Source organism: Aulonocara sp. 'chitande type north' Nkhata Bay, linkage group LG19, assembly GCF_057382095.1.
Source record: "Aulonocara sp. 'chitande type north' Nkhata Bay isolate Kocher_YH1m ecotype deep benthic linkage group LG19, A_spYH_male_GT1.1, whole genome shotgun sequence".
NCBI lineage: Eukaryota > Metazoa > Chordata > Actinopteri > Cichliformes > Cichlidae > Aulonocara > Aulonocara sp. 'chitande type north' Nkhata Bay.
In genome coordinates, this window is record NC_141362.1 from 24,032,905 (window position 1) to 24,060,464 (window position 27,560).

A 27,560-nucleotide genomic window follows, 5' to 3' on the forward strand; every position below is an offset into this window, starting at 1 on the left:
TGCTTCAGTATTTATGGGTAGATATAAATCAGAGCATTGAAATACTTTAACCTGTGTTTAAATCACAAAACATTGCACACAAAAAAAGACATCTGTTGTTGAAGCCAACAAAGCCATTGATCCAAACACGAGAGTTTTAACTGAGACTATGCCTGTGGTAATGAATTTGAAATTTAGGCTGAATTACAGGATAGCAGTAGATCTGATAAGACAATGTTTGAAGGAAAAAGAGAAGAAGAACAAAAGCTGCTGTTAAGGTACTTCTGTTTTGAGTTTAAGAAATGCTTTGTGACCAAATCACAGGCTGAGAAAAGCTGTAATATTTACAGACACACACAGTTAAGTGCCTCACCTGGTATCCTTTATTATCCACACTAGGAGTCTGTCTGAGCTGGGCCTCAAGCCTGCGGATCTCCTGCTGGAACTCATCCCGCTCGTGTTCACGTTCCACAGCCTGCTCCTATTATGGAAGGCAACAAATTCAGTGAAAGCCTGTCCGCTGCATTAAGCACCAACTTGGAAAATAGTCTATGACACTTTAATAACCTTGGAAAAACAATCAAGAAAGAATCCATGATATCCAAATGCAAACAAACCCAAAGATTACACACCAGTTTAATTTGTCAAGCCTCACCTCGATAAACTGCCTGTCATGTTTAAGCTGCTTCTCCAGTGCTTGGACACGCTGGTTGAGGTCTTCAGTGTGGGTCTTGTGGTGCAGCTCCGTCTCCAGGCCTCTGGTTTCCTGCTCCTCGAGCTCCCTCTCCAGAGTCCGGAGACGAAGGGACAGAGAGCGGTGGTCCTTCTCTGCCTGCCGCTGCAAGTCCAGCCTATCTTGGGACAAACGATCAGTCTCTGCCAACAAAGCTTGAAAAATAAAAAGAGGAATTAAAGTCAGTAAAATTGTTTTCATTCAGTTAAATTCAGATGAATTTAAAAAAAAAAAAAAAAAAAAAAAAAAAAAGCAGAGGCAGAATATGAGTGAGGTTAAATACTGACAATTCAGCATAATCTGCCTTAAGAAATAGAACAGCAAATGACAGCACTCCAAGATGCTTTGCCACACGCTATTGGTAATTGCAATATTACAAAAAGCAACCTCACAGCACTGCAAATATACTGCATATTCATCCCCACTCCCTTCTCACACACTAATACTCCACTCTGACCCACAAACCTGCGTCAGGATCTAAATTGAGCCAATGGCCTACGGAGAGAAGACACGTCTGAGCACAGACATTATATAAGCGCACAGTCAAACTCGCTAAAGAGGTCATGTAGCATTTTATGCAGACAAATGATTTCATGTTTTTGTACTCCCCTCCACTAACCTTTCTCTCTCTCCCCAAGTCCAGCAGAGAGATGCTCCTTGTGTCGCAGGAGGATGGCATGCTCCTCAGTCAGCTCATGATGCTTCACTCTGAGAGTGTCCAGCTCTGCGGTAAGACCCTCCATCTGGTGTAGCTTCACCTTCAGGTCCTCTAGCTCCTCCACAAGACTCTCCTCTTGAGTCTCCTTCTGCTGTAGAGACTCCTCTAGGGCTGCTTTTTCAGCCATGTAGCCTTCAAGAAGACCTGAAGAAATCATGCAAATGGTACAAGTTTATTTAAAAAGGGAACGACCTCAAACACGACTGAGCGTTACAAACGGCAGAGCTGTTAAACTGTGGTGCAAGTGCTAAATGTGCAGCATAATCAGAAGACAGCAGCAGTATGCCAAACAAAGACATAGTGCTCACCTTCTGCTTTGTGAAGCTCCACCTGAAGCTGACTTTTAAGCTTGGCCTCCTGATCAAGCTGCTCCATTAGACGCTTGTGCTGTTCAAGGAGTTGTGCAGAGTCTTCTCTGCCTTGAGAAAACTTTTCCTCCAGAGAAAGATGAACACTGTGAGTCTGCTCCAGCTGGAGAAATGACCAGCATAAAATGATCAGACACCTTGCAAGGCTGTAAAACAGGAAAAAAACAAACAAAAAAAAACCCTATGTGGAATGAAGAGCATCTCTACTTCCTTTACCTGCGTATTGGCTTGGTTGAGCAGCTCTAGCAGTGTGTCCACTGTATGTCGAAGTCTGCTGCAAGCACTTAGAGCTGCTTCTTCTCCACCAGGATTGATCTCACCATCTGAAACCAGGAGACTCTCACAGAGCAGCTGAGTGAGCTCCAATTCCTCTGAAGACAAGTCTGCAACTGAAATACCTACAAAAGAGCAAATTAAGTGTTTTTAACCAATTCTCACATGAATTACACTAAGAGTCATCCTTGGTTCATTTAGAAATAAAACAATTTTCAGTTAATCCCCAACAAACAAAAAAAATCCTAGCATTCATTGTAAATTTATAGAATACATCAGTCAGACCTGATTCTTGTGCCTCTTTGTTCACGCTTGAGCTCCTTTGGCGAGTCGCCTGCTCGGACGTTTTGGCTCGGGCACTGATCTTTTGTCCAATCAGTTCTTCTGTTGCCACGATGCCGCGGAGCATCTCGATCAGCACCTGCCTCAGCTTCTCATTTGTACGGTGCAATTTGCATCTGGGTTAACAGGTACACAGAAATGAGAACATTCAGGATTTGCGAAAGCTCAGAGCTGCTGCTTAAGATATAATTATAATAAATATTAACTACACAACTACATGCACACCTTTCCTCTTTAGCCGTCTGCAAGTCATCAGTGAGCATCTTAAGAAGGTTCCCTCCCTCCTGTGTCTCTCGCTCCCTTCGTTGAAGGAGCGTGTCCATGGTCTCCATTTCTGCACGTTTTCCTTCCAACTCTCCCTGCAGGCACCCGACCTCTGCCCGCAGCTGTTAAAACGAACAAAGATATCTTGTTAATTCTCCTTACACTTGTGACCAACCTTTAGTTTCTCACCTATGCCATGGCTTGTTTAAAACCTGTGTGCAGCTGAAACCCAGAGAGGACAGAAGTAACAGACTGAGAAAAAAAAAAAAAAAAAGGGCATGGCAGGACCTCTAAACCCAAAACATAATAAAAAGACTGAAACACTGGTTCTGCACCATCCAAGTCTCTGATTAAAGCCTCTGGGTCTTAACAAGGGAAATGGGAAAACCACAAAAACATCCAGATCCAAAAGCATAACACAGAAGACATTTACAAGGCTGAAGAGAAAAATACTCCTCATTTTAAAGTATATAATATCAAAGGTGTCTGATGTTAAGTACCAACCCAGTACGGTGACAAAATCCAACTTCAGGGCGTCAAACACTCAAAAGCTGGAAGAGTTTTCTTGCATATCTGTTGTAAGCGTCCTTACCCTTCCTTCCTCAGCCTCTCTGATCTCTCCCTCAGCTTTCACCATGTTTTCCCTCCCTTTTCCCCTCCGCTCCCTCCCACAACTGCATCTCATGCAGTCACCTGCCTCACCAAAACAATGCTGTAGCCATGACAACAGCCCCCTCCCAACCTCTCTTAAGCGCTCCTTTTTAACCTCGTGGGGGACACAAGTGTGGCCGTCTGTTAGTATCTCACTACAAAGAGTCAAGCTAGACAGGTGCCATGGAAACAAATATATGCAAACACCAATCAGTCATAAGACCGATCAGTTTGTGAAATCCAAGAACGGGACTGCAGGTTTTAGGAAATATTAATGCAGGTAATATTGCAACTTCCTTGTTACAACCCTAGAAGATAACCAAGACCAATCCAAAAAAAAAAAAAAAAAAAAAAAAAAAAAAAAAAAAAAAAAAAAAGTCAGTGAAGATAAATTATAAATCCCAAATACATAACTGAATACAGTTATGTGCCAGGACATGATTTATTATTATTATTATTATTATTGTAACTGCTTTTTGTAACTGTCCAAATGAAGTTACAAAAATGTGAGAGAGAAAAAAGTCATTTTCTGAAGATCAGGATGAAATCAAATACTTGCTTTACTTCGGGGGAGGGACAACAAACAAACAAAGAAAAAAAAAAACAAACAAAAAAAAAAAAACACACAAACAAAAAAACACACAAACAAAAAAGCCAAAGCAAATGCAGTAAAACTGTTTTTCTGTTGATCTACTAATCGATTATTCGACTAATGCTTTTAACCTTAATCTGAAAAGCAAACAAAAACAAAACACCAGATTGGTGATTTTATTCATTAATATGTTCATCTTCCACAGGATACCATCTGATATATGGCGAATAAGGAAACTAACCCACAGATCCACAGTCTGTATAACCATCCCTCACTCTTTGCTTTAGTTTCCAAATCATTGCATCTCCTCAGTCCTCTTGTGGACCTTTTCCAGTCCTTCAGTAAAAATACAACATTTTTTCTGTCCACTTCGCCCAGTTAGTCTTGCCTTCCCCCCCCTTAAGTAAAACAGCCATTGTCAACCTATCCAAGTTAAGACTTCATAGATATATTTATATGCATATATGTATGTATGCATGACTGGTACCTGGGCCACCACAGCATCTAGTTGCTGCAGCTGGGCAGTGAGTTGACTCATTTTCTCTGTGTAGCTCTGCTCTTTTTCCTCTTGTTCAGACGTGAAGCTCCGCCTCAGGTTTTCAAGCTCCGCCTCCTTCTGCTCTTCAAATTCCGTCTTCAAAGAAAACAGTGATGTGTATAGATTAATTCAAAAACGCAGAGCAACAGCTGAAGTACACAGTAGGTTCATTCATTCCAGAGATCTTTGGACTGACTGGCTTATAGCTGACAACTGGCTTGCACATTTCAGATGGTAAAATGCTAAAAGTCTGGAGGGGGGAAGGGGAAAAAAAAAAACAAAACAACTTCAGCCTTAAAACCTTCTGCATCAGGGGATAAAAAGCTTAGATCCATCCCATTTAGCCACTGTTCAGATGGCAGCAACACGAACACATGCACGACCCATCAGCACACACATTCAGAGAACAGACGGACACGAACACTTGTACATATATGATGGAGGGATTATGAGAAAACTGGGTTTGGATGAGGCCTCAGTGGGATAGAGTCCAACAGAAAAAAAAAGAAAAAAAAATATCCCTGGGAATGAACTGGTGCAGCTAAAGCTTAGAGAGGCCAATGGCATCACACACGCGCTCCAAATAATCCGGAGCTATTCCATAATAAATGTTTGAAACGAGTTAAATAAAGAAACAAATATAGGGAACATCAATGTATTTTCACAGAAACTGCTTATATGGAGAAACATGGCTACCTCAAAGGTGTTCAGCATTAATAAAGATCTTAATTGAAAGGATACTTCTAATCCTAACTGTTTCATCTATCCCAAGGAGTTTTTTCTTTTTCCCCCTCCTCTTACCTTCAGTTGATTAATCCTGTCCTGCAGCCGCTCTTCTGATTGGACTTTGAGGAGCTCCACCTCTTCTAGGAAGTGCTGTCTTTGCCTTGACGACTCCTCTTCAAGCTCCCTGCGACATGCCTCTAGTTCCCGTGCAGAGACTCCCTTCAGCTCCTACAGCAGACACATGTATTTATTTAATACCGCAGTACTCAGTTAGTCAGAAGGTCAAATTTTTAGTGCTTCGGAGAAAACAAAATCCAAATAAATACTCTGTGCCTCTAATAGACCATTATGAAGGATCAACAATAATTGAGTGTAGTCCATTCACTAATGGGCTTTTAGAGCCACTGAGACAAGAACCAACAGGTCACCGTTAAAACAACCCGCAATTTAGAGAACGGGATGTTAGTTCACGTGGTTTAAAAAAAAAAAAAAAAAAAAAAAAAGCAAGAGGATTTATGACAGACTGTGACGCACACACCTGCAGCTGGACTTGGTGCTGTTTGGTTAGTTGCTCTTTTTCAGCAGTGTAGGTTTGCGAGAGCTCCTGCAGAGCAGTGCTGTGTTGCTGCTCAAGCTCTAAAACCTGCAAAAGAAACCGATGCAAATCAAGTCCGATTTAGAGTCTCCTGGTACTTAATGCACAAGACTAAGTTAATCAGATGAAAACAAATCAAATTTGATTATCCAGCCAAACAAACTTTGCTCCAATGCTTTTATTTTGGATTTTAACAAATCAGTTTCATAAAGTTTTAATGGCTTCAAGTTATGAATAACTGCCAACAATCCCATTATATCATGTTTAAGCAGAGACCATCTGTTTGCCATAGTTACACATCTTTTTCAGAGATATTTGCATTAAAAATGAAAGGAAATCTGCAATTATATACTTATTGTTGTGACATTAAACCAGCCTAATAATGAGATGGTACTCAGCTATTTGGCTTTGAGACAGTGGAAAAACAAACATGATGTAGTTATCATGATGACTGTGCATGTACCTGGTTCTTGAGTGCTTCCAGGGCTTTGCAGTGTTCAGTATCCAAGGCTTCTTTTTGAGCAGCCAGTTGAGACTGTAAAAATAAAACATGAAGTTATTGTTTTGGTAAAAGAAACTTTTGGTATTTTTATTTGACGGGGGGGCACGATCCCTACTCTTCATTACTCACTTTGTGAACATGGCTGAGCTCGGCTGCCATGGCTTTAAACTTCTCCATGTGCACATGAGCCAGTTCTTTCCTCAGTTCTTCCCTGATGGACAGCTGCTCTGCAGTATGACGCTCTATTACCTGCTTATGTTCTGAATTCAGGAAAATCTGATCTTCGCGATGTTTCTCCTCAAGCTGAGCCATTTCATCACGTAGTGTCTGCAATTGTAAAGGACAAAGACATTAAAATCCACAAACAAACAGAGAAACTGTCTGTGGCTTCCATCTCCTTACTTGCACTTCTTTCAGGTAGGTGGCCTCCAACGTATCCATGTTACTCAGCATCCTCTTTTCTAGTTCATCTTTCTCCTCCTGGTGTTTAAGAGTCAATTCAGCTTCCAAAGCCTCCAACTTAGCACGATTAGTCTCTTCAAGACATTCAAGGTCTTCCTTTAGTTTGGAACTGAGGGATACTTCCAAGGCAACACGCTCTGCATTATGCTTACATTCAAGCTCTGCTGTTTTAGCTGAAAGCTGATCTTTGTGAGAGGCACAGAGTGAATCTAGCTCTGCTTTGTGTTTGGCATTGAGTGCATCCATTTTTTTGGAGTGTGTGTTCAGTAGCGTTGCCCTCTCATGTTCCAGCTCAGCTTCATATTTGTCCTTCAGCTCTGCCACAGACACTTCATATTTCTCGATTAAACGCTGCTCTACCGCTGCCTTTTCCTCTTGGAACCTGAATAAAGACATGAAAAAGTAACCAAGAAGCTAACATGTTTGAAGAGTAACTGAGACATTTCCAATACCATGTTTCAGTTTTTGATTTACTACCATGTGGCCTGAGTTTGCAGTGCAGACCCTCACAGCAGTACAGCAAGAGAAATTGTAATTTTTTTTGAGTGTCCATTTCATTACAGTTTACCTATACAGCTGCAACATCATTGCTATAGCAACCATATGCATTTGTTCCCTCCTGTATAACCCGAGACAAGCCTGGGCATGTCATGTGTCAGCCTCAGATTCAGTTTAGTATCTAAAAGGGAGTCATTTCAACAACATCCAACAAACAACAAGAAAACCCTTCCTGCTCAAGGTGGAAACAAACTTGTTGCATCACTTGAAGCAGAAACACCCTTGAGTGCAGCAAGGCTAGGAAGGAGGAGATATTAGCAGCTGGTGATGTGTGGCCTGGAGATAAATAAATCAGTCCACCATGCGCCGCTGGAGCACTTGGTTGTACTGTGCAAATGGTCAATTTATATTACTGGCGCGGTTACAAAAAGCAGCGCCTTAGGCAGCTTATTAAAAAGCTACAACCAGGTAAAAAAAAATTTTTTCAGTTTATTACGTGACAATTTTGGGCAGCTCCTGAAGAACCCTAGGTTTATATTTTTCCCTTTATGACCAAAAATACTCAATATAATAAAAAGTTTCTTGAAATATAGCTTCAAACCATTGTAAAGGGTATTTCTCACTTATTATAATCATTATTAATTGAGAAAAAAAAAAAAAAATCATACACAATCAATATGATTACCTATTTAATACACTCTGGATTATACAACTTTAGCTTCAATCAACACTCTTGAGCTCACCTCTCTCTGGCCTGGCACAGCTGCATCTCAACCTGCTCATGAAGCAGCTCTTTGAATTCTACAGACATGCAGTCTTTGGTCTTTTGCAGCTCTGCGTCATTGGCCTCCACTTTCTGTTTCAACAACAGAACCTGTTGGCCTAGAAGGCAGAAATTAAAAACTCATGGAGAACCAAAAGGTAGATTCTGTATACAGTTTTCAAAACATGAGATCTGGCTAGAAGATGCAATTCACCAACATTTTCTATAAATAAAAATTACACGAGTCCTAGAGATTCTTACTCTCATCATTTTCCAGTGCATCCTGAAGAGACTTCAATTTCTCCTTCTCCTCATGAAGCGCTTTTTCAAGCCGTGCCTGCTCCGTTGCCATCTCATCATGGTGTGACCTCAGGACAGAGATCTCAGATTCATACTTCTCCTGCAGCTCTTCTTTCAGCTTGTTCATATTCTCCTGTGCTCGACTCCTCTCTAGTTCAAGAGCTTCCTCAAGACGGGCAAGCTGCTCAGCAAACTCTTGTTTCATCTGCATTATATTGAAGGAACATTAAATAGCTGTTACTAAACCGAAGCTTGTCACTGTATTATGAAATCAGTATTTTCATGCAACTACACCACCTGCTGCTCAGTTTTCTGTTTTTACTGTGTAGGATAGTTTTGAGTATGAAGGATTACAGAAATACCTTCTGCATGTTCTGGATCTCAGCATCATGCTGCTCGGTGAGAGCAGCCACTCTGTTCTCCAGAGTGTAGATGATGGTCGTTGCTGTTTGCAGCTCCTCAGTGTGAGACCATATCCTGTGTTCCACTTCAGCCTAATTATAACAATAGAGACATTCAGATTTTGGGCCAAACAATGTAATCTCATTAATGTAATCTCTTTGTTATCTATATTATTAAGCCTTCTTCTCACCTCAACTTGTATTGCTGCCTCCAAATGGACTCTGGTGAGCTCTACAACAAAGATATTCAAGTTGATTCATTTTGCAACACACACAGAAAATAAATGAATAAAAATAAAAGTATGTGAAGGACCTTGCAGATGTCTGTCAGAAAGTTTGGCTCTGAGTTGCTCAAGGTCCAGAGCATGACGAGTTTTCATCTCCTGCAGCTCTTTATAGTAATGATCAGTGAGGTCTGCGCGCACCTGATGTACAAGTTACAACATGCAGCAAGTTAACCAAAAACACTTGGTGACAACAAGCAGTCACATATTACTATGATATCACTTTAATAAAAGGCTGAACATATAAGTTGATGTCTGACCTTCTGCACCTCTTCCTCAAAGCAAAGAGTCAAAGAGGATCGCAGATTAGAAAGGTCCATTGTGTGTTTCGCCTCAAGCTGAAGTGTCAAACTGTCAAGCATTTCCTGGATGAGGCACAGGAAACAAAGCAGCCTCTCAATCAATTACACTTAATATGTATCGACTTAAAATTTAACTGACAGCAGCACCCATTAAACATCTGCATCTCTTACCCGCTGTTTCTCCAGCTGAACGGTATAAGACAAAACGTCTTTATCCGCTTGAGCTTGACACTGAGACAGAGCACTGAAGCACAGACCAAAGACTTGAATATTCACAAAAACATTTGTGCAAAACTGCAGAGCATGAATCTTATTTTTATATCCAGATAAAGTGAAATACCCATCATCAGTCATTTTAAGCAGAGAGTCCTCCAAGGCACCTTCTACCAGCTTCAGCTGTAGCAGAGCAATTTCCTCTTTGTGACTCTCCTCTGTTGCATGTAACCGCTTCTCAAAATACCTAAAAGCAGGATGAGGGTAAAACATGATAGAGTAGAGAAATTAAGCTCAATTTAAAGAAACCCATAATTCAGATGTCTGTTTACACTAAATGTTAATATTCAGGAATAAATGCATCAAAAAAAATTTGTGTTTTCAGGTGATTCTATGGTACCTCCTCAGGTTTTCTAGCTCGGCCTCATTTTGCTCTTTAATTTCTCGTTTCTGTTCATTAAACTCCATCTTTAGGCGTTCGATGTCATCAACCCGAGATGAGCGTGCAAGCAGCTGCTCCTTAAGCTCTGTAAAACAACAAACAGACATATCATTCAATCACTAAGAACAGGCATTGCTAATAATATATCATGTTTGTTAGAATGTAAAGAAATCCAGTGTATGAAAAAAAGAAAGAAAAAAAATCCAAGCTTTAGCCTGGTAGGCTTATTCATACCACCCAACTCCTGACGACTAGTCCTCATGCTCTCCAGCTGAGTCCACAGCTGACTGATTTCCTGATCCGAGCTCTGTTTGAGCAAGTTCTTCGCCTCCTGTAGCTGTGAAACCTGGGTGGAAAAGTTTGGAAAAATGTTTTTATGAAATTAAAAAAGAAAAAAAAAATGACCCAACAGGTTTTTAAGATGTCAATATGTTTCAGGAAGTAATTATTATATTAATAAGTTAGTATCCAGAATTTTTACACACTGAGAAAAAAAAAAGAAAAAAAAAAAGATTATCCTTTTTACTGTGACTTAAGACTTAGAAAGCTGCAGATAAAATGCATATTTAGGGTTGCAGTAGACCAGTAGTTCAAACTGCAGGGCATGCCCCTTTGGTGCTTGGATACATTTTTACCAGACTTTGTGGAACTGACCTGGGACATGCCAGAAACTAACCTCTTGTTGCAGTTGCTGCTCTTTCTCCTGTAGGTGGAGGACTTGCTGCTCTTTCTCCTGCAGCAGTGTCTTATTAGAAGAAATTTCCTCCTCCAGGGAACCTTTTACAACAACAACCAGAACAGAGTCGGCTTCACTCATCATTACTATGCATATATTAATGTAATACACAAATTCAAATCATAGATTTAGAGGACTGTGCAGCCTCTTTATGAAAGTGTATACTGTTGAGGAATATGGGAACTGTGGAAGGACTCACAGACAGCAGCATCTCTCTCAGCCAAGGCTCGTTTCAGCTCCTCTAGTTTCTGTGTCTGTTCTTTACTGGAGGTTTGGAGCTCCTCTATACTGGCTTGCGTCTCCTGTACCTCTAACTGTTTCTGGGACACAGCTTCCTGTGCTTCAGCGAGGGAGGCCTGGGTGCTGGTGAGTTCAGTCTGGGTGGCACTGAGGCTGTTCTGGATCTCCAAAAGGGACGTTTGAAAGTTTGCCTCCATGGCTTCAGCATCTTTCTCCCACTGTGCTCTTAGATCCTGAAACAAAATAAAACCAAAATGGAGTGAAATAGAATAATACACACAATGACAAGACAGTGCATGTTTTTAAAAGCCACAGCAGTTTTTTGAATTATATTTTTATACAAAAGCTGCTTTTTATAATGAAATTTCACCTGTATTTCTTTGGCCTGCTTTTCATCCATTGAAGCCCTTTCCTGAGCAACACGAGTCTCCCACTGCTCCTTCATCTCTTCTAAACACACGAGAAACGATTCTTTAGAAACCGGACGACTCAAACAAAGACAGCTAAAGAATGAAGATCATTGAGCAGCTGAGATGATCTTGTGTGTAATCACCCATGTCTTGTTGGTGCAGCTCAAGCAGCCTCTCCTGCTGCTCCTGGTTCTTCCTCTTGATCTGGTCCACCTCTGACTGATGGCGAGCCTGCACGAGTGCAATTTCCTGGTCAAATTTCTCCTGCATAGAGGCCTGGACCTTGATGAGGGCAGACGTCTGCTCCTGTTCCACGTTTTCTTGAGAGCGCTCAAGATTAGACTTGTGGACTGTGGTCAGGCTCAGACGCAAGGATTCAAGCTCAATGGCCTTTTGAGCCTAGAGGAATAAAAGCATAATGAAATGATGAATCTAAGTCAGTATTTAAGAGGACAATAATATATTTCACTGACTTTGGAATATTTAAAAAAAAAAAAAAAAAAAAAAAGAAGAGGCTGACTGAATGAATAATGTTTTGGCTTGTGCGTCTGCATATAATATACCTGAACCTGCTGCAGTTCAGCCTGGTGAGCAGCCTCCATGCTCTCTCTCAGCTCCAAAGAAACCTCTGTCTTCAGCTGACTGACAAACTCATTGTGTTTGGCACTGAGCTCTGAGATCATCCGCTCGTGCTCACGTTCAGTTACCTGTCACGAAAGAAGAGCCAGAAAAAGCTAAAATGGCGCTCTTGGTGAATGGAGTCCTCACAGCAGTGAAGGAGTGAATTGCTCTGATACCTGTTTGATTAGACTGATCTGTTGTTTCTGTTCTTCCTCCATACTGGCCCGCTGCTTCAGCAGCTCTGTCTCCAGGCGAGTATTCAAGTCAGAAATCTAAAGAGTCATGCAGATTATATTTATTATTGCTTGCTACTAAAATTAACATTTAATCTAACTCTATTACAAATCCTACAGCAATTGATGAATCGCACCTCCTGCTGATGTTTCTCCATCAGATCTTTTATCTCCTGCTGATGAGATGCCTTCAGCTTTTCTGTAGCCTCCTCCACAGCCTGTGCCTGCTTCTCCAGGAGAGCCTTCACCTCGTCTACTTTCTCCTTCATTTGCTCCTCCAACAGATGTCTTGCATCAAAAATCTCTTTGTCCTTCTCCATCCTCTCCTCCTCCCATTTTTCCTTCACTTCAGCCAACTGTGAATATAACTTTATAGGTTAAATCACTGCACATTAGCATTTCAAACTGCCTTGCATTTAAAGCATGGCGTTACGTAATCTCTCACCTCGACATCCTTGGCTTTTAGCAGCTTCTCAAACTGTTCGAGTTCCTCCTCTAGCACTTGTTCCATTTTTTTGATCTGTTCATCCATCTCTTCTTCTCTTCTGCTGTGCTCATCCCTCTCCTTCACAGCCTGAGCCCGATCCTCCTCCGAACAAGTCAGTTTCTCTCTCAGACAGGAGATCTGAGACTCTAGCTCATGCTTCTCTTTTTCAGCACAGTGCAGACTATCGAGGCTCTGCTGCAGCTCCTTCTCCAGCCTCTCCACCTCCGTTTGGACACTTAAAATCTGCACACGTGTCGTTTCAAGCTCCTTTAAAACTGTATCGAGCTCTGTAGTCCTTTGACTCAACAGCGTCGATGCAGTTTCGTGCTCAGTTTTTGTCTCCTCGAGTTGTGACATGAGATGCTCATAGTTGGCCTTGAGAAAAGGAAGCCAGGGAAACTGTTTTAATTATTTATACAATAATTTTCTTATCAAGTCAAAACCTCCAATTTGATGTCTTAGTACTAATATGACTACTGAATCAGCTCCACCATTCCAACTTTGTTAGAAAAAAAATAAAAAAAAATCTAATTGCTCAGAAACCTATTATCATCATATTTGAATGCATTGTAATTATTGCACACTTGTGGTACTGGCATACCTGTAATGTTTGCAGCTGGTTGTCATCTCTGAATTCTGTGCTCTCTAAATCTGCAGTCTGCTTTATCTCCTGCAGAGATGATACGAGCAGCTCCTGCTGTTTTTGATGAGACTGGAGTGCAGTTTCCTCCTCCTTTAGTTCCCCTACCAGTTTTTCATCCTCATCTGATGGAAAGGTACCAGATATGAGGAGGGAAGTTTCAGCAGAGATTTCAGTTTCCTTTACTGTCAACATTACTACATTCTCCTGCTCTCTTTCTTCTGATAAGGCACAGTGTTTGCTCCTAAGGCTGTCTTGTTCATAGACTTTCAAGTTCAGCTCCTCCTCAAATTGTCTCCTCATTTCCTTTTCGTCTTTGAGCTCCTGGAGAGCTTCCCTAAGCTCTTCTGTGACTTGAGCCCACCTAAAAAGACAGATAATAATAATAATAAAAAAAGATAAAATTTATATCAATCTACAGTAAGAAATAAATGTAACCACAGCAAACCAGCTTACATTCAAATGTTTATTGTAAACTAGTGATTTATTTCTTAGAAATGCCTTTTTCCAACGTGGACATTTAACAATATTCACCTTGAGATAAATATTTATTATTAATCAAAATTAATAGAGTTATGCAATTTACTTTAGAAGTAAATATTACTGTATTAACACAATAGCAACATCATTGTTAGGTATAGAGCACAGAGTTGTTTTTAAAAGGACTTTGAATTAGTCATTTGATAAACGGCATGAACTTCATTACCTGCTCCTTGCCTCCTCAAGCTCTTCTGCACTCTTGATTACTTCCTCCTTTAACACATTTAGAGCCCTCTCCTTAAGGGCCAGCTCCTCACGGAGCTCCTCACACTGCTGACTCAGCAGTTCTTTTTCCAAGTTAGTGTCCTCAGACTGCTGCTCGGACACGTTACTCCTTTCCATCCTGCCCGAAGCGACGTTGTGAAGCCACTGAGGGTTGGACTCATCAGCCAGAGAGTCCTGTGGACTAGAGGTGTTTTGGCGGTCGTCGTGTTCTTCAATCAGACGTTTGGAAATTGATAACAGTTCTTCTCCAAACACATCACTATTTAGCTCAAAACTGAGAAGACACAATGACAAAGAAGATTAATATATATAATATAATATCTACAGCTGATAGATAGTGCAACAATAACAGCTGCTCTCACCTGCGGTCTGCAGATATGTCCAGCTGACTGCACTGGTCAAGGTTCTCAGTTATCGCTGAAGACTGCAAGTGTGCAAGCGGAGCTGAAGACAAGTAGCGCTCCATCAGAAGATTTCCAGACATTGATTCATTCATACTGCCCTGGTCAGCTCCACTTTCCAGATTAGCCTCGTCGATACTGACAGTCTCATCAGAGCTAACGCCAGCTTTTACCTGGTTCTGCCAATTCTTAGACGCTTTGAAACCCACCACCTCCTCCTCTTTGATTTTTAGTTCTTTCTCCCTCTCTTCCAAAAGCTGCCTGACTTGCTCGACCTCCACTGTGTGCTCCTCTTTGAGCCTTTTCATCTCCTCCTCAAGACTCTGAAAACAAAGGGCAGAGCTAGCAAGCTTCTCACTATAACTCTTCCCTGCATCTTCCTCCTCCTGAAGCCTTCTCCTGAGCTCTTGCAGTTCTATGTTGAGGACCTCTTTCTCCTCTTTGTATTGTTGCATCTCAAGGCACTGACTTTGAAGTTGGCTTAACTGGAAATGAAGGTTTTGCAATTCTGCTTCCCTTTCTTTTCGCTCTTCTTCTCTTTCTTGCTTCTCATTCTCCAGCAAAGAAAGCACGTGCTTGTTTTTCTCCATCTCCTCTACTAGTTCGCTACATATTCGCTGGCTGTTTCTTCTTTCTTCCTCCAGCTCGGCTCTCAGCTTGCACAGAACAGTTTCTACATCAGTTTCACCTTCAGCATCAGACTGCGAGCCAGAACTTCCTGAGCCCTCTGATGGCGCTTCCTTATGACTGATGTTTGGCTCTTGGGAGGACGGTTCATGGTAAGGCTGCTGATTATTAAGGGCTTCAGTTCCTGACAGATTTTTGATACGTAGAAACTCCACACTGGTCTGTGTGACAGACGAGAAGACATTCAAGCAGCAGTTGTTGTGCATGAGCAACGAAGCACAAATAACAACCACAGCCACATTCGGTTTGATTGGCACTTACCTGCTGGAGCTGCCTCTGCAGTGCCTGAAGCTGTCCAGCAAGAGACTGTGCCTCCACCTGTACCTGGTCTCTGCTGGCCAGTGCCTCCTGCAGGTTGGAGCTGAGTTTGGCAATTATTTCATTACGCTTCTCCACAGCCTGCTGTAGCAGCTGCAAGCAGGACAAAAGTATGTACCGGTATTAGTTTTACGAGTAATCAAACACTCATAACTTCACACACTTCCATTAGCTTTTGCAGAACATATTATCAAATGTCCAGCATGCATTCCTACTTCCAAATTAATTTTCTATTTTTCCCTCTGTGGCTGGCCAGAAAACAGACTAAATACTTCAAAACAAACAATTTATATGCAAATTACAACAACAAATGAAGCCCACAATCTGGTTGGAAGAATCAAACCATTAACTTACAACACCTTATATACAGAGAAAACACCCCTAGTTTGAGATTTAAATACACAGTGAACACGTGAAACACTACGTGCCAAAGACACTAACCAGATTCCTCTGCATACAAAGCTTCACATTAGACCAACTGTGCTGCTTTTTCAGTCCAGAGCACCAAGCAGCCATGCAGAAGAGGAGACTTGGTACAATCCCCCATGGGAGGTGATGACACAGAAATCCAAACAAACAGTCCTCCTCACACACATAGCAATACCATAACAAGACTTTCATTGTCTTAGTGAGCAAACAAAGCATCAGGACAAATTAAACACATCCAATTCCAATCACACAATGGAACCGATTTAGATAACTGCTCAGTTCTGAGGTTACTGTGTGTCAATACAGAACTTAAAAATGTGAGCCCAAGTAGATTACAGTATTCATGACAAACCCCATCTTGTTTCTCCATTTCCAGTTATGCTTCAGCCAGCTGAGTTTAACATGATGATGAACTCCAATCAAACGGCTTACTTACGGATTACTGAATTATGCCATACAAGACAAAGACATGCAAATATCCTGACATGCTCCTTGGAACTGCACTAATAGATGCAAACCAGCCAACTTGGAAAATGCTTCAAGAAGTTAACTTGCGCCAAATATGGAGACAAAGCCCTTTATGTAATTAATCCAATCAGCACCAGGACATGGGGGAAAAACATGTTTGCAGAAGTACGGGTCAATTCTGATAAACCTAAATCACTCACGTTTTTATAAAGCCATTCACACCACTTGTTCAACCTCTACAGCTCAATCCAGGGGACAGATTTGGTCAACGTCTCTGGCTCATCTCACGAGAACAAATGTAAATCCTCTGTCCTCTTTAACAATAATGACCTACGCTCCTTGATTTTATTCTTCTAAACAAAACCAGCTCCACGAGAGAACCCATCTATGGTATTCTTGAGTTTTCCCCCAGACACACTTTAAAAGTTTGACATCCTACAGCAGTCTCCAGATACTGGCTTTGTATACCTTGAGCTGCTCTTTGCCAGTAAGTGCAGCTAACTCCTCTTCTCTCAAGTCATCCACAGGGGACGGGCTATGCTTGGGGGTGAGCGGCTGATCCTTCGCTTCGTTTTGCCGAACCTCTGGTTTCCCTGACATTTGAGGCTCCTAAAGGATTAAAAAGTATTAGAATTAAAGTCTAATCGTACCTGAGTCCACAAAAGAAATGTCAGGAAAAAACGCATGTGCTGCAAATTTGCACATTTAATGTCATTAGTGAACTCTGCCTTAGTAGAGAAGAAGAAGAAGAAGAAGAAAAAAAAAAAAAAAAAAAAGGGGGGGGCAGTTAATCCTGGCCAGGTTGTCATGACAACATGGCCTACAGGCAATGTGATGGTTAGTGACCCATTTCTGTAATGTATGTTTACAGACGGGGGGCATAGACCACTTGTTGAAGTATACAGTGAATAAACAAAATTAGACAAACAGGGTGGGGTGGGGTGGGGGGGGGGGGGGGGGGGGGGACTGTGAGTATGAATGGAGACATGACCGTCATGAAAATAACCAACAGTTTTAATTAAAACTAATAATCTTAATCTTATGCTCCCTACATATCAAAATTGCTTCAGTGTTTGTAACTATTATTGATGAGCTCTCGAGGCAATTGGCGGCATACCTCATGGTTGGTGCTGTTGTTATGCTCTGTAGCACTGGCTGATGGAAGAGCTGGTTCTACGTGGTGATCTTCCGTCGAGCGGTCATTCTGCGAGTCAACCTGGCCCTTCCTCTTCTGCGTCTTTTTCGCCGCCCCCGCCCCGTCGCTTTTCGCCCGCTTCTGTCTGAAACTAGCAAGCTGCGCAAGAAGGACAGCGAGAGGTAGATGGACACGTACGTCAGCACCAAAGAGCACCACCACACTATCAGCATGGTGAACCTCGGGGGTTGAAGGAGAAATGAGGTCAGAGTCCAGATTTATCTCCTCAAGGTAGGGAAATGTATACAAAATGAATCAAAACCAGACAAAAGTCATCATGTGAAGTTAGTGATAGTCCACAGTGTAGAAAGGAAAACCCCTCGTCTTGATGAGTCAGTTGTGCAGCAAAAAAAAAGCCCAAAAGTAATCCCAACACTCAAGTCCAAAATAGATTACACCATAGCCTGACAAGGTATCCAAGTTCAAAATGAAGTGAGGCAGCTAAATATTCTCAAATCTCCAGAGAACAGGCTGATGAGAAGTGCAGATTTTACATTGACACACAGTGGACAACCTCTCAGCAGAACAGAAACAGAGCAAGGTTTAAAAAAAGGACACGCAACTGTCACTTTGTATTTCTCAGCTTATCAAAACCTCAAGAAAATAAATAAATAAATAAAATCACAGATGCAGCTTTTTTTTCCCCCTATTTTTTTTGGAAGGGTCTCTTAAAGTCCTCTCTGTAGCTATAAAAGGAAAAGTATATCGAGACTAAACCTGACAAGAAAAAAAAATGCATAATTACATTAAAGCTACAATATTTATCTTAAATTCCAGGGGGAACAATTTGATAGAAATTCACCTCGGTCGGTTTGACTGCAACACACCCTCTCCTCTGTTCACTGCCTCTCTCATGCCCCGTCTCTCTTCCTAAGCAGCTTAAATCAGATCACGGCAGTTCACATTGTGACAGAGACCCTCATAGAGCTTTCCATCAATATCTGACAGCAATTATTGACTTCCTTTCTTGCTGCCTGTCAGACCTATCCATTCTTCCTCATCGGACAAGTTGCTCTACTGTCCAGATATAGATCTTGCAGTCTGCAGGCAACAGCGCAGTCAGCCCAACCTTTCATCCAAAAACTCACTGCCAACAGCCAACATCCAAAGCAGAGGGATCCACAAACTCTGGGTAGAGGATGGCATGTGTCTAGACTAAAGAAAGAAGGTGGAGACTGGGACATGCATTCACATAGAGAGGAGGAGACAGAACTCTATGTGTGGCAAGCAGCACTGGAGTGTGCATGCTCAATTCAATTTGAGATTACATGGCCCTGGGAGACCTACTTGTTGCTTTATGTGATGACTCACAAGCGTGATGCATAACAATATCGTGTGTGCATGTGCATAAAACCTTGTTCTGATCACATGTTCCTTGACTACACTGCCACATTGTAGGTTCTGCTTTATAAGCAGCCTGAAATGCATCCATCACTGTACAACCTCAGTGTCCCACTCCTGAAAGCAGCCCTTTATCAAGTTAAGCACCCTTAAATGTTTTCCTACCTTAAATTGTCAGCTTTCTTTCCTTACTTGCTTAAAACCGCACCCATTCTCCATCCATCACCCTATTCACTGCCTCCGCTTACCACAAAAAGAAAAAGAAGGGAAAAAAAGCCCTCAAAGACAGCAGGATGAGCTGTGTTTAGCCCAAGGCCACTTCCGCCCTACTGAGACTGACTAACAAGCTGGCTGAAGCTCACTCTAGTCAAATTAGATGTAATTGGACTGCTGAAAGCTGCTACGGTGTTCTCAACAATGTCATCATTGGTCAGGAGGGGACTGCTGTCTCCAACAAGGGGTTAATTTGCTGTCCACGTTGGTGATTGTATCAAATTTGTGCCACGCTTTTAATGCCAAAGAGAAATCACAGCTTACCGATGCCACAAACATAGTAAAGGCAAAAGACAGCACTGCATTACCATAGCAACACCATTCGTGTGAGACACACGCGCAACATCCTCCACCTCACCCAATCTCATGGGTGCACTGCACCACCTGATGGCCTGTAACTAACATGACAGCATACGCAAGGTGCATGGCTATTTTAGGCATTCAGATCATGACTGCAGGCAGATTTCCTTTCAGATGCTGTATTGTTTGAAGAGCAATATACATTAAAAGGTGACAGCGATTACCCCACGGCGCAGAAAAATAATAAAGTTGTGATTGATCACTCAACAGAAACAAAACAAAACAAAAAGAAAAATCAAAGAAGAAACAGCCACAAGCCCACAAGTCATTGATTTGCTCCTTCATCCACCACTTTCTATACTTACATTCTGACTCCGAGGCATGGTGGAAGATTTCTATAAGGAATATAAATGTTGTAGTTGAGTAATTTTTTGTTATTATTATTATTATTATTATTATTATTATTATTATTATTATTATTATTATTTTTCCCAAAATGAGTTCCATTACAAATTATAGATGGATTATATCATATAACACATGCAGTGTAAATGGCTATCCTAAAAAGGTGACTTAGTTTCATACATTGTTTCTAGACTACATGGCTTGTTGTCAATGTGGGACAAGCCATTTTTGACTACTAGGCCATTAATAATATGGCTTCCCATTAAGGTGAAATCAGCTGCTTGCCATTTCTACTTGTAAACACCAGAGGAGTCAATTTCAAAACTGATGAGGGCTGAAATTTTTTATTTATTCTTTTTTTTTGCTACTTTGGGGCTTGCTATAACTAAATGAAGCATGCATACTGCTCTCTCAGAAAATCCTGGAGAAGAATGTCAGACCATCAGTTTGTGGTCTGAAGGTCTGACTCACTAGTTCTCACCAGCACAATGACCTGAAACACACCAGCAAGTTCACTTCTGAATGGCTCAAACAAAACAAAATGAAGGTTTTAGAGGGACCTTTCCCATTAAGATGCTTTGGCATGGGATTAAAACGGGCTTTTCATGCTGCAAAACCTCTGAATTCACACAATTCCACAAAGAAAAGTGGCACAATATTTCTCCATAGTGATGTGAAGGACTCATTTCCAGTTATCGCAGATTGCAGTTCTTTCTGCCAAGGTTGGAGCAACCAGTTAATAAATTAAATCATTTAAAAACATTTTGCATTTACTCGGTGGTGGCGGGGGTCTTTGGCTAACATTAAAATTAGTTTGATCTGACATGTATGACAAGTTTACAAATGAATGAGAGAGAAAAAATTCTTCTTCCTGATTTTTGAGCACTATGTCACTTAGATACAAGTAAACAGTACTTGTTTAGAGAGCTTAGTGGGGGATAGGCTCACATAAAGTTTTGCCACAATTTTGAAACACAGATGACTGACTTAGTGAATAGTTAACTTTGGAATTGAGGCTCTGTTCTAACCACTGCACAAGTAAACCCTTTCAGTGAGTAAACATATGATGTTGATCCACGTTGTTTAGAGCTGTAATGGCCTGTGAGTAATGTGCAACCTGCATTCTCAATAGCAAAATAAATCAAGCAAGTGCCACAAATCTCCCACCGAATACATCTTCACTGCACACGAGTTAAAGGCAAACTTAACACATATGTCTAAATAAAAATGAAAGCTATTTGCTATGGTCAATGGAACAATCACATATGCGTTTACTGCTGAACTACCAAGTAACTTATATGAAAACTGCCTTCATTTACCAGCTGATTAACCTGCTTCATAAATGATGTTACTCTTCGCTTCTCATGTTCTACGCCCAACCGCGGGAAATACATGGCGAGAGCCTGCAATTTAACATTCAAAGGTAATTCAAGCGACAATAAATGTGCAGTCATTTTGGTGGTGAGTGTAGTTAGCAATGGATAAACGCAGGGCTATGACAAAAGAGTTTGCTAAGTGCTAGCATTCAATATTAGCATGCGTTACATGTTAGCAACAAACCTTAGCTCTCCCAGCTTCTACCTTCCTCCGACGTTCATCTTCATCCATGACTCGATCGAAATAAACGCGTTAACGGTTTAGGACATAGGTCCTGATTTAACTGAAAATAATGCTAAACCTTCCTTCAAAGAATAAGTTAACCCTTGAACAAATCTTTACATGCAACTGTCAACAGACAACATTGAGTATGGCCGCCAAGTCAACGTAGCTCCGCCCTTATCGGGTTCCCCTTGCCTAACTGCCCAATTAATTAGTTACTTTCCTCACCTTCAGCCAATTAAATTCGTGTTGTTTAAAAATAAGTTAAAAGCACCGCCTACTGTATATAGCAGTCAAAACTAGCACTCAGTTAACCAATCAAATTGCTGCTTTAAGCCGCCTAGACTGGATTGACGTCTCTTGTAGCCAACCACAGTTAGCTCATACAAATCATACTCCTGTCACAGCTGGATGACGAGTTTTTCATTTAGGGGGCGTTCGCAGTGAAGTACGCAGGTTAAAAACATGAGTACCGTTAACATTATATTTATTAAAAACGCAAAGCAACGATCTACAGTTTATATTAATTAAAGATTGGTGCCTAATGTACTCAAACAGTGCGTTTCCGTTTATTAGGAGTCAATGATTGTGCCACGTTAGAAAGGTTTTGACTATACCCAAATGAGGTGAGCATCAGCAGCAGCCAGCACTTAAGCACTAAATCCATCCAACAAAGCCCAGTAATAATTCAGAACCCAGCTTTAGGCTTTTGTATGTGACAAATCAAAAGAAGAATAGGACACATTTAATGTTTTTATTGTTTGAAGGTTCTCTTCACTGTCCCACCCTTAGTTTTTTTGGCAGCAGAGAAACCAGACCAAGCAGGTAATGCAAGTCATAGTTAAGTCCAGTAGTAATAAACAGGTGTGTCCCATGGCAGCTACTCTGTGGCTTTAGTTTGTCTGAGTTACTCCAAATGCCACGACATGAAGTACAGTTTAGCTAAGTCAAGTCAAACTTTATTTCTATAGTACATTCAAAACAACCTCAGCTGTCGAGAGCACTGTACAACTTAAACAAAATAGGCTTAAAATATAAACTCTACATAAAAGTCACAAAATCAAGCTGTAAGTCTGTGTGGTTAGTACTTCATAAAAAATATATTGGAACAACTTGAATTTGGATTTGGATGGAAGTATTTCTCCATGCATTCTGAAGAAAGTAGGACTTGTCTCTTGTATTTCAACCTTTTATTTTTATTTCATATATTAGTCCAACAGAGAACCCATAGCTTTTAATGATCAGAAACATGGCACGAGTCGCATTTCATCAGTGGTCCTCACCATCCACCCACAGTACCCACCCATCTCCATCAACCAGCCACTGGTCTGCCCTTCCTGCCCTCTCTACCACTACCTGTCCCAACTCAGCCTCCTCATGTACTCCAGCAGACTATGAGATACAGATCTCATAACACCCCAGTGCCCCTCTGTTTCTATTCGGTCTGTTAAGTGTATTCAATATTGTTCTCCTCCTCCTGCTGCCTGACCCAACCTGACCTACACTGCGTACAAGATTGCACGGATTAGATTTAAAATGCTCTGGTAAAATCCCCAAGTAAAGTTATCTTTTTACCTCCCTGCATTATACTATATCCCAAATCCCATATACACCAAAATAAATTGAAAATGTGCAGTTTGATTTAATCTAGTGTTATATAGATTATTTGAGTTTTAAGACAAGGAAACGGTATATATTTTTTAAATAAATTATTTATCCATGTGCTTCTTGTAGTATTTTTTTTTTTGCGAGATTTGTTAATTTGTAAAATTATTGATTATATATGAGAAAAAGGACAAACCACACGATACTTTTGACAGGGGTGACGTTTCTTGGCACTGCAACTATCGCAGCACCCCGTGGCAAGGCAACTGCAGCTTCCTTGGATTCTTCTCCTTCAGTCCTGCCCTGCAAAACAGTCATCACAAAGGGTGTGTAACAGCACTGCTTATGTCATGTATAGCTACAGTATATGTTTGGTACTGTTTGACATGGTGTAGCTGATGTTGACACAAAAAGCCCAGATTGATCAGACCATGATGCACGACATCATGCTCCAAGCCATACCTCCCATTTCCGTGGCCGTGTCATCACCTGGTGGGCTCAGTCACTGTGCTTTTCACACTACATTTCTCAAGCATGCAAATAGACACAAACACCTTGACACATAGAGACAAAGTGAAAAAATGGCTACACTGTTTACCAAATTGACATTTTTTGTCTCATTACTTCCAGGCAAGTTACCATGGATATCATGTTTGTAAGACCTGATTTCAAAATAAAGAGTGTGGCTGTGCATCAACATCAGCATCACTGCAGTCTTGCCCCTAGATCACCGCAACTGCCTCCAATCCGCAACCATACATGCTCATCAGCCACCAGCGGTGACGTTTCTCACTGCTGCACATGTAGAGACCTTCATCTTCCTTTGATAGACCCATGAATCGGTGGTCCTCCTCTTTTCTCATCTCAGCCTTGCCTCTCTCTCAAACTTCGTCTTCAAGCTGCTCAACCTGAGCTGTCCCTCTGATATACTCATTTCTGATCTTGTCCATTGTGGTTACTCCCGCTTAAAATCTTAACATCTTCAACTCTCCCACCAGCTTGTCCTGTCTTTTTGTCAGTGCCACCATCTCCATCACAGCAGGTCCTCAGTTCATGTCCTGCGCCATCTTCACGTACTTCTCTGCCACTCCTGACTTCCTCATGCAGTGCCATAGTTCCTCTCTTGGCACCCCATCATATCTTGTTTTCTTTAGATCCACAAAGACCTAGTGCAGTCCCTTCTGACCTTCTCTGCACCTTCTCCATCATTACTCTCAAAGTAAACGTCACATCTGCTCTTTCCGAAGCCTGATTGTTGCTTGCCTGAGCGTCATCTCTCTTCTTAACCCAGCTTTAACAACTCATACACTTAAATTTGTGGTAAGGCTCATCAATGAAAAAGTACTTCTTCAAAGTTTTCAACACATTGTCTTCACTCATTCATACCAATTTTGTCTTTATAATTAATCACCCTAACCTGCTGCACATCCCTTCCAGCCAATTAATACAAGTTATTTTCTCCTTTCTCAGTGTCCATGCTCATATAAAACGTCCAACAAGCCTTTTTTCCCTTTGCCACCTCTCTCTTTGTTTTATACATCGCCTCCCAGGACATCTGGCTACTTGGAATGGTGACCATTCCATTTTTTCTTTGTTCTTCCTTTGCATATTTCCTCATTCTACACAGTCTCCTTGTCTTCTTTCATCTGTTCAGCACTGGATCCAAATGACTGATCTTAAGTAGACTTCTTTGAGAGAATAGATTTGCTGCACTTAGGAAAACTATCTTAAACAAAACTAATAAAAGGAGAAAAAACTGAGGCAACTTAGAAAAAACTGCTCAAAGCAGCTTGTAAGAACTATATGACTGAAGGTTTAAAACATACATACAGCTTTAAAATGGGTATGTCTGCTGCAGCGATGAATATCGTTCGTGTGTTCATTTTTGTCGAAGAGCAGAAATTAAACTTTTCGTCATTCTTCGTTCGAAGGGAAAAAGACTGACGCCCGAACAGGGACTTGAACCCTGGACCCTCAGATTAAAAGTCTGATGCTCTACCGACTGAGCTATCCGGGCTCTGACGACAAGGCGCACAGGACACAATAAGAATTACAACCAGACTGAACGCCGCCAATTTATTTCACCAGTCTCAGAAACTTTTCTTTCAGCTTCCGTGATGTCAAGACGAAACGGCCGTTATGTTAGCAGCGAACTACGCTAGCAAGCTAAACTTAAGCTAGCGCTGCAGACAGCCTTTTGTAACTTCATGTATCCTAGAACGACGTTAAAATACGAAAGGTTAGTCACCGTCAACCTACTCATCATAACACATTACAAACCGGATCATGTTACTTGTGTCAAGCCAGCCTCCAATTCGAGACTTGCAGTCAAGCCAGCCTCCAGTTTGTTTTACGTTCCCTGTGTATTCAAAGTATTACGGGAATGGATGTGGAAACCGGATTTCAAAATAAAAGCCAACTTCGAGTGAATTAACAGATATGTTAAGAACATAATAACATATAATTTAGGCTTTTTTTTTTTTTTACAAACTCTAATGTTAGATCTATATGACACAGCCTTGTACCCTAATTGTGCCCTGTCACTATCAAGGCCATCTTATTTTGGATTTCAAAGTAAAAGCCCTGTGAATCTTCATTTTTGAACTACTCTTTCAATGACTTAATAATGCTCTTAAAAGCAAAAGTCGTATTTCCAAATACTATTTGAACTTTATATCAACACTTTCCAACCACAGTCTTTTTACAGTGATACCATATCAATATCAAGTCAGTCTGATTTTGCCTTTCATAGTAATGGCCCTTTGAAATTGTCCATAATTGACTTAATCTTCTAACGATTCAAAATGCTCTAAAATGAAAAATTCTTGTTTCCACAGGGTAATTCCACCTTAGATCAACAGTATACAGCCCCACAGTGATACCATATCAATATCAAGTCATTCTGATTATGCCTTCCAAAATAAAAGCCTTTTTAAATTGTCCATAATTGACCTAACTTTCAGTGATTTCAAAATGTTTTAAAATGGAAATTTCCTGTTTCCACAGGGTAATTCCACTCCAGATCAACAGTATACAACCTCACGATGTTACCATATCAATATCAAAACATTCTGATATTGCTTTAAAAAATAAAAGCATTTTCAAACTGCCCATATCTGAGTTGCTCCTGGAACAATTTCAAAATGCTCTAAAATGGCACATTCCTGTTTCCACAGGGTAATTCCACTTTAGATCAACAGTATACAACCTCACGATGTTACCATATCAATTTCAAGTAATTCTGATTATGCCTTCCAAAATAATGGCCTGTTGAAAATGCCCATAATTGACCTAACTTTCAGTGATTTCAAAATGCTCTAAAAAGGAAAATTCCTGTTTCCACAGGGTAATTCCACCTTAGATCAACAGTATACAGCCCCACAGTGATACCATATCAATATCAAGTCATTCTGATTTTGCCTTCCAAAGTAAAAGCCTTTTCAAATTGTCCACAATTGACCTAACTTTCAGTGATTTCAAAATGCTCTAAAATGGAAATTTCGTGTTTCCACAGGATAATTCTACTCCAGATCAACAGTATACAGCCCCACAGTGATACCATATTAATATCAAGTCATTCTGATTTTGCCTTCCAAAATAAAAGACTTTTCAAATTGTCCACAATTGACCTAACTTTCAGTGATTTCAAAATGCTCTAAAATGGAAATTTCGTGTTTCCACAGGATAATTCTACTCCAGATCAACAGTATACAGCCCCACAGTGATACCATATTAATATCAAGTCATTCTGATTTTGCCTTCCAAAATAAAAGACTTTTCAAATTGCCAAGATACGACCTACTCTTTTAAAGATTTCAAAATGCTCTAAAAGTGAAAATTGCTGTTTCCACAGGATAATTTCACTTTAGGTCAACAGTATACAACCTCACGATGTTACCATATCAATTTCAAGTAATTCTGATTATGCCTTCCAAAATAATGGCCTGTTGAAAATGCCCATAATTTACCTAACTTTCAGTGATTTCGGAATGCTCTAAAAAGGAAATTTTCTGTTTCCACAGAATAATTTCACTTTAAATCAACAGTATACAACCCCACAGAGATACGATGTTAAGATCAAGTCACTCTGATTTTGCCTTCCAAAATAAAAGTATTTTCAAATTGCCCGTAGACGACCTACTCGTTTAACGATTTCAAAATGCTCTTAAATTGAAAGATGCTGTTTCCACAGGATAATTCCACTTTAGATCAACAGTATCCAACCCGACAGTAAAACCATGTAAATTTCATGTTGGTCTGATTTCGCCTTTCAAATTAATGGCCCGTCGAATTTGTCCATATGTGATATACTCTTTCAATTATTTCAGAATGTTTTAAAAATGAAAATTGCTGTTTCAACACATACTGGGTTTTCATTTTGAAAAGCAAAATCAGACTCAATTGATTATGACAGAATTGAATCATAAAGATGATGTAAAAGGAAGCTGAAATTGCCACTAG

The 27,560-nt window shown here is 40.7% G+C and overlaps 1 protein-coding gene and 1 non-coding gene across 5 annotated transcripts in view; both read right to left on the reverse strand.

Moving 5' to 3' along the window:
* The window catches only part of pcnt (pericentrin), a 34,185-nt gene extending 12,465 nt beyond the window's left edge, over positions 1 to 21,720 (reverse strand). For 2 of the 4 annotated variants that reach the window (XM_086275835.1, XM_086275833.1), the window contains exons 1-39: positions 21,456 to 21,720; positions 19,856 to 19,885; positions 17,499 to 17,675; positions 16,850 to 16,990; positions 15,428 to 15,577; positions 14,441 to 15,327; positions 14,020 to 14,352; positions 13,275 to 13,677; positions 12,632 to 13,048; positions 12,324 to 12,542; positions 12,130 to 12,225; positions 11,896 to 12,039; positions 11,476 to 11,731; positions 11,293 to 11,372; positions 10,882 to 11,155; positions 10,623 to 10,723; positions 10,181 to 10,292; positions 9,905 to 10,031; positions 9,632 to 9,751; positions 9,463 to 9,535; positions 9,250 to 9,354; positions 9,019 to 9,130; positions 8,897 to 8,937; positions 8,667 to 8,798; positions 8,266 to 8,509; positions 7,985 to 8,123; positions 6,684 to 7,125; positions 6,411 to 6,608; positions 6,243 to 6,314; positions 5,723 to 5,827; positions 5,260 to 5,412; positions 4,408 to 4,554; positions 2,639 to 2,799; positions 2,357 to 2,529; positions 2,015 to 2,196; positions 1,739 to 1,901; positions 1,332 to 1,574; positions 635 to 867; positions 353 to 460 (exon numbers count right to left, since the gene is read on the reverse strand). In XM_086275835.1, the coding sequence (XP_086131961.1) occupies positions 353 to 460; positions 635 to 867; positions 1,332 to 1,574; positions 1,739 to 1,901; positions 2,015 to 2,196; positions 2,357 to 2,529; positions 2,639 to 2,799; positions 4,408 to 4,554; positions 5,260 to 5,412; positions 5,723 to 5,827; positions 6,243 to 6,314; positions 6,411 to 6,608; positions 6,684 to 7,125; positions 7,985 to 8,123; positions 8,266 to 8,509; positions 8,667 to 8,798; positions 8,897 to 8,937; positions 9,019 to 9,130; positions 9,250 to 9,354; positions 9,463 to 9,535; positions 9,632 to 9,751; positions 9,905 to 10,031; positions 10,181 to 10,292; positions 10,623 to 10,723; positions 10,882 to 11,155; positions 11,293 to 11,372; positions 11,476 to 11,731; positions 11,896 to 12,039; positions 12,130 to 12,225; positions 12,324 to 12,542; positions 12,632 to 13,048; positions 13,275 to 13,677; positions 14,020 to 14,352; positions 14,441 to 15,327; positions 15,428 to 15,577; positions 16,850 to 16,990; positions 17,499 to 17,675; positions 19,856 to 19,885; positions 21,456 to 21,503 (7,341 nt within the window). In that variant the 5' untranslated portion in view covers positions 21,504 to 21,720. The remainder of the gene's footprint in view (positions 1 to 352; positions 461 to 634; positions 868 to 1,331; positions 1,575 to 1,738; positions 1,902 to 2,014; positions 2,197 to 2,356; positions 2,530 to 2,638; positions 2,800 to 4,407; positions 4,555 to 5,259; positions 5,413 to 5,722; positions 5,828 to 6,242; positions 6,315 to 6,410; positions 6,609 to 6,683; positions 7,126 to 7,984; positions 8,124 to 8,265; positions 8,510 to 8,666; positions 8,799 to 8,896; positions 8,938 to 9,018; positions 9,131 to 9,249; positions 9,355 to 9,462; positions 9,536 to 9,631; positions 9,752 to 9,904; positions 10,032 to 10,180; positions 10,293 to 10,622; positions 10,724 to 10,881; positions 11,156 to 11,292; positions 11,373 to 11,475; positions 11,732 to 11,895; positions 12,040 to 12,129; positions 12,226 to 12,323; positions 12,543 to 12,631; positions 13,049 to 13,274; positions 13,678 to 14,019; positions 14,353 to 14,440; positions 15,328 to 15,427; positions 15,578 to 16,849; positions 16,991 to 17,498; positions 17,676 to 19,855; positions 19,886 to 21,455) is intronic. The other 2 variants (XM_086275837.1, XM_086275836.1) reach the window with 2 other exon arrangements.
* A 3,323-nt stretch (positions 21,721 to 25,043) lies between these two features.
* Positions 25,044 to 25,116, reverse strand: trnak-uuu (transfer RNA lysine (anticodon UUU)). Its single transcript has one exon. It is a non-coding gene; the product is annotated as a tRNA-Lys (tRNA).
* Positions 25,117 to 27,560: the final 2,444 nt, after the last annotated feature.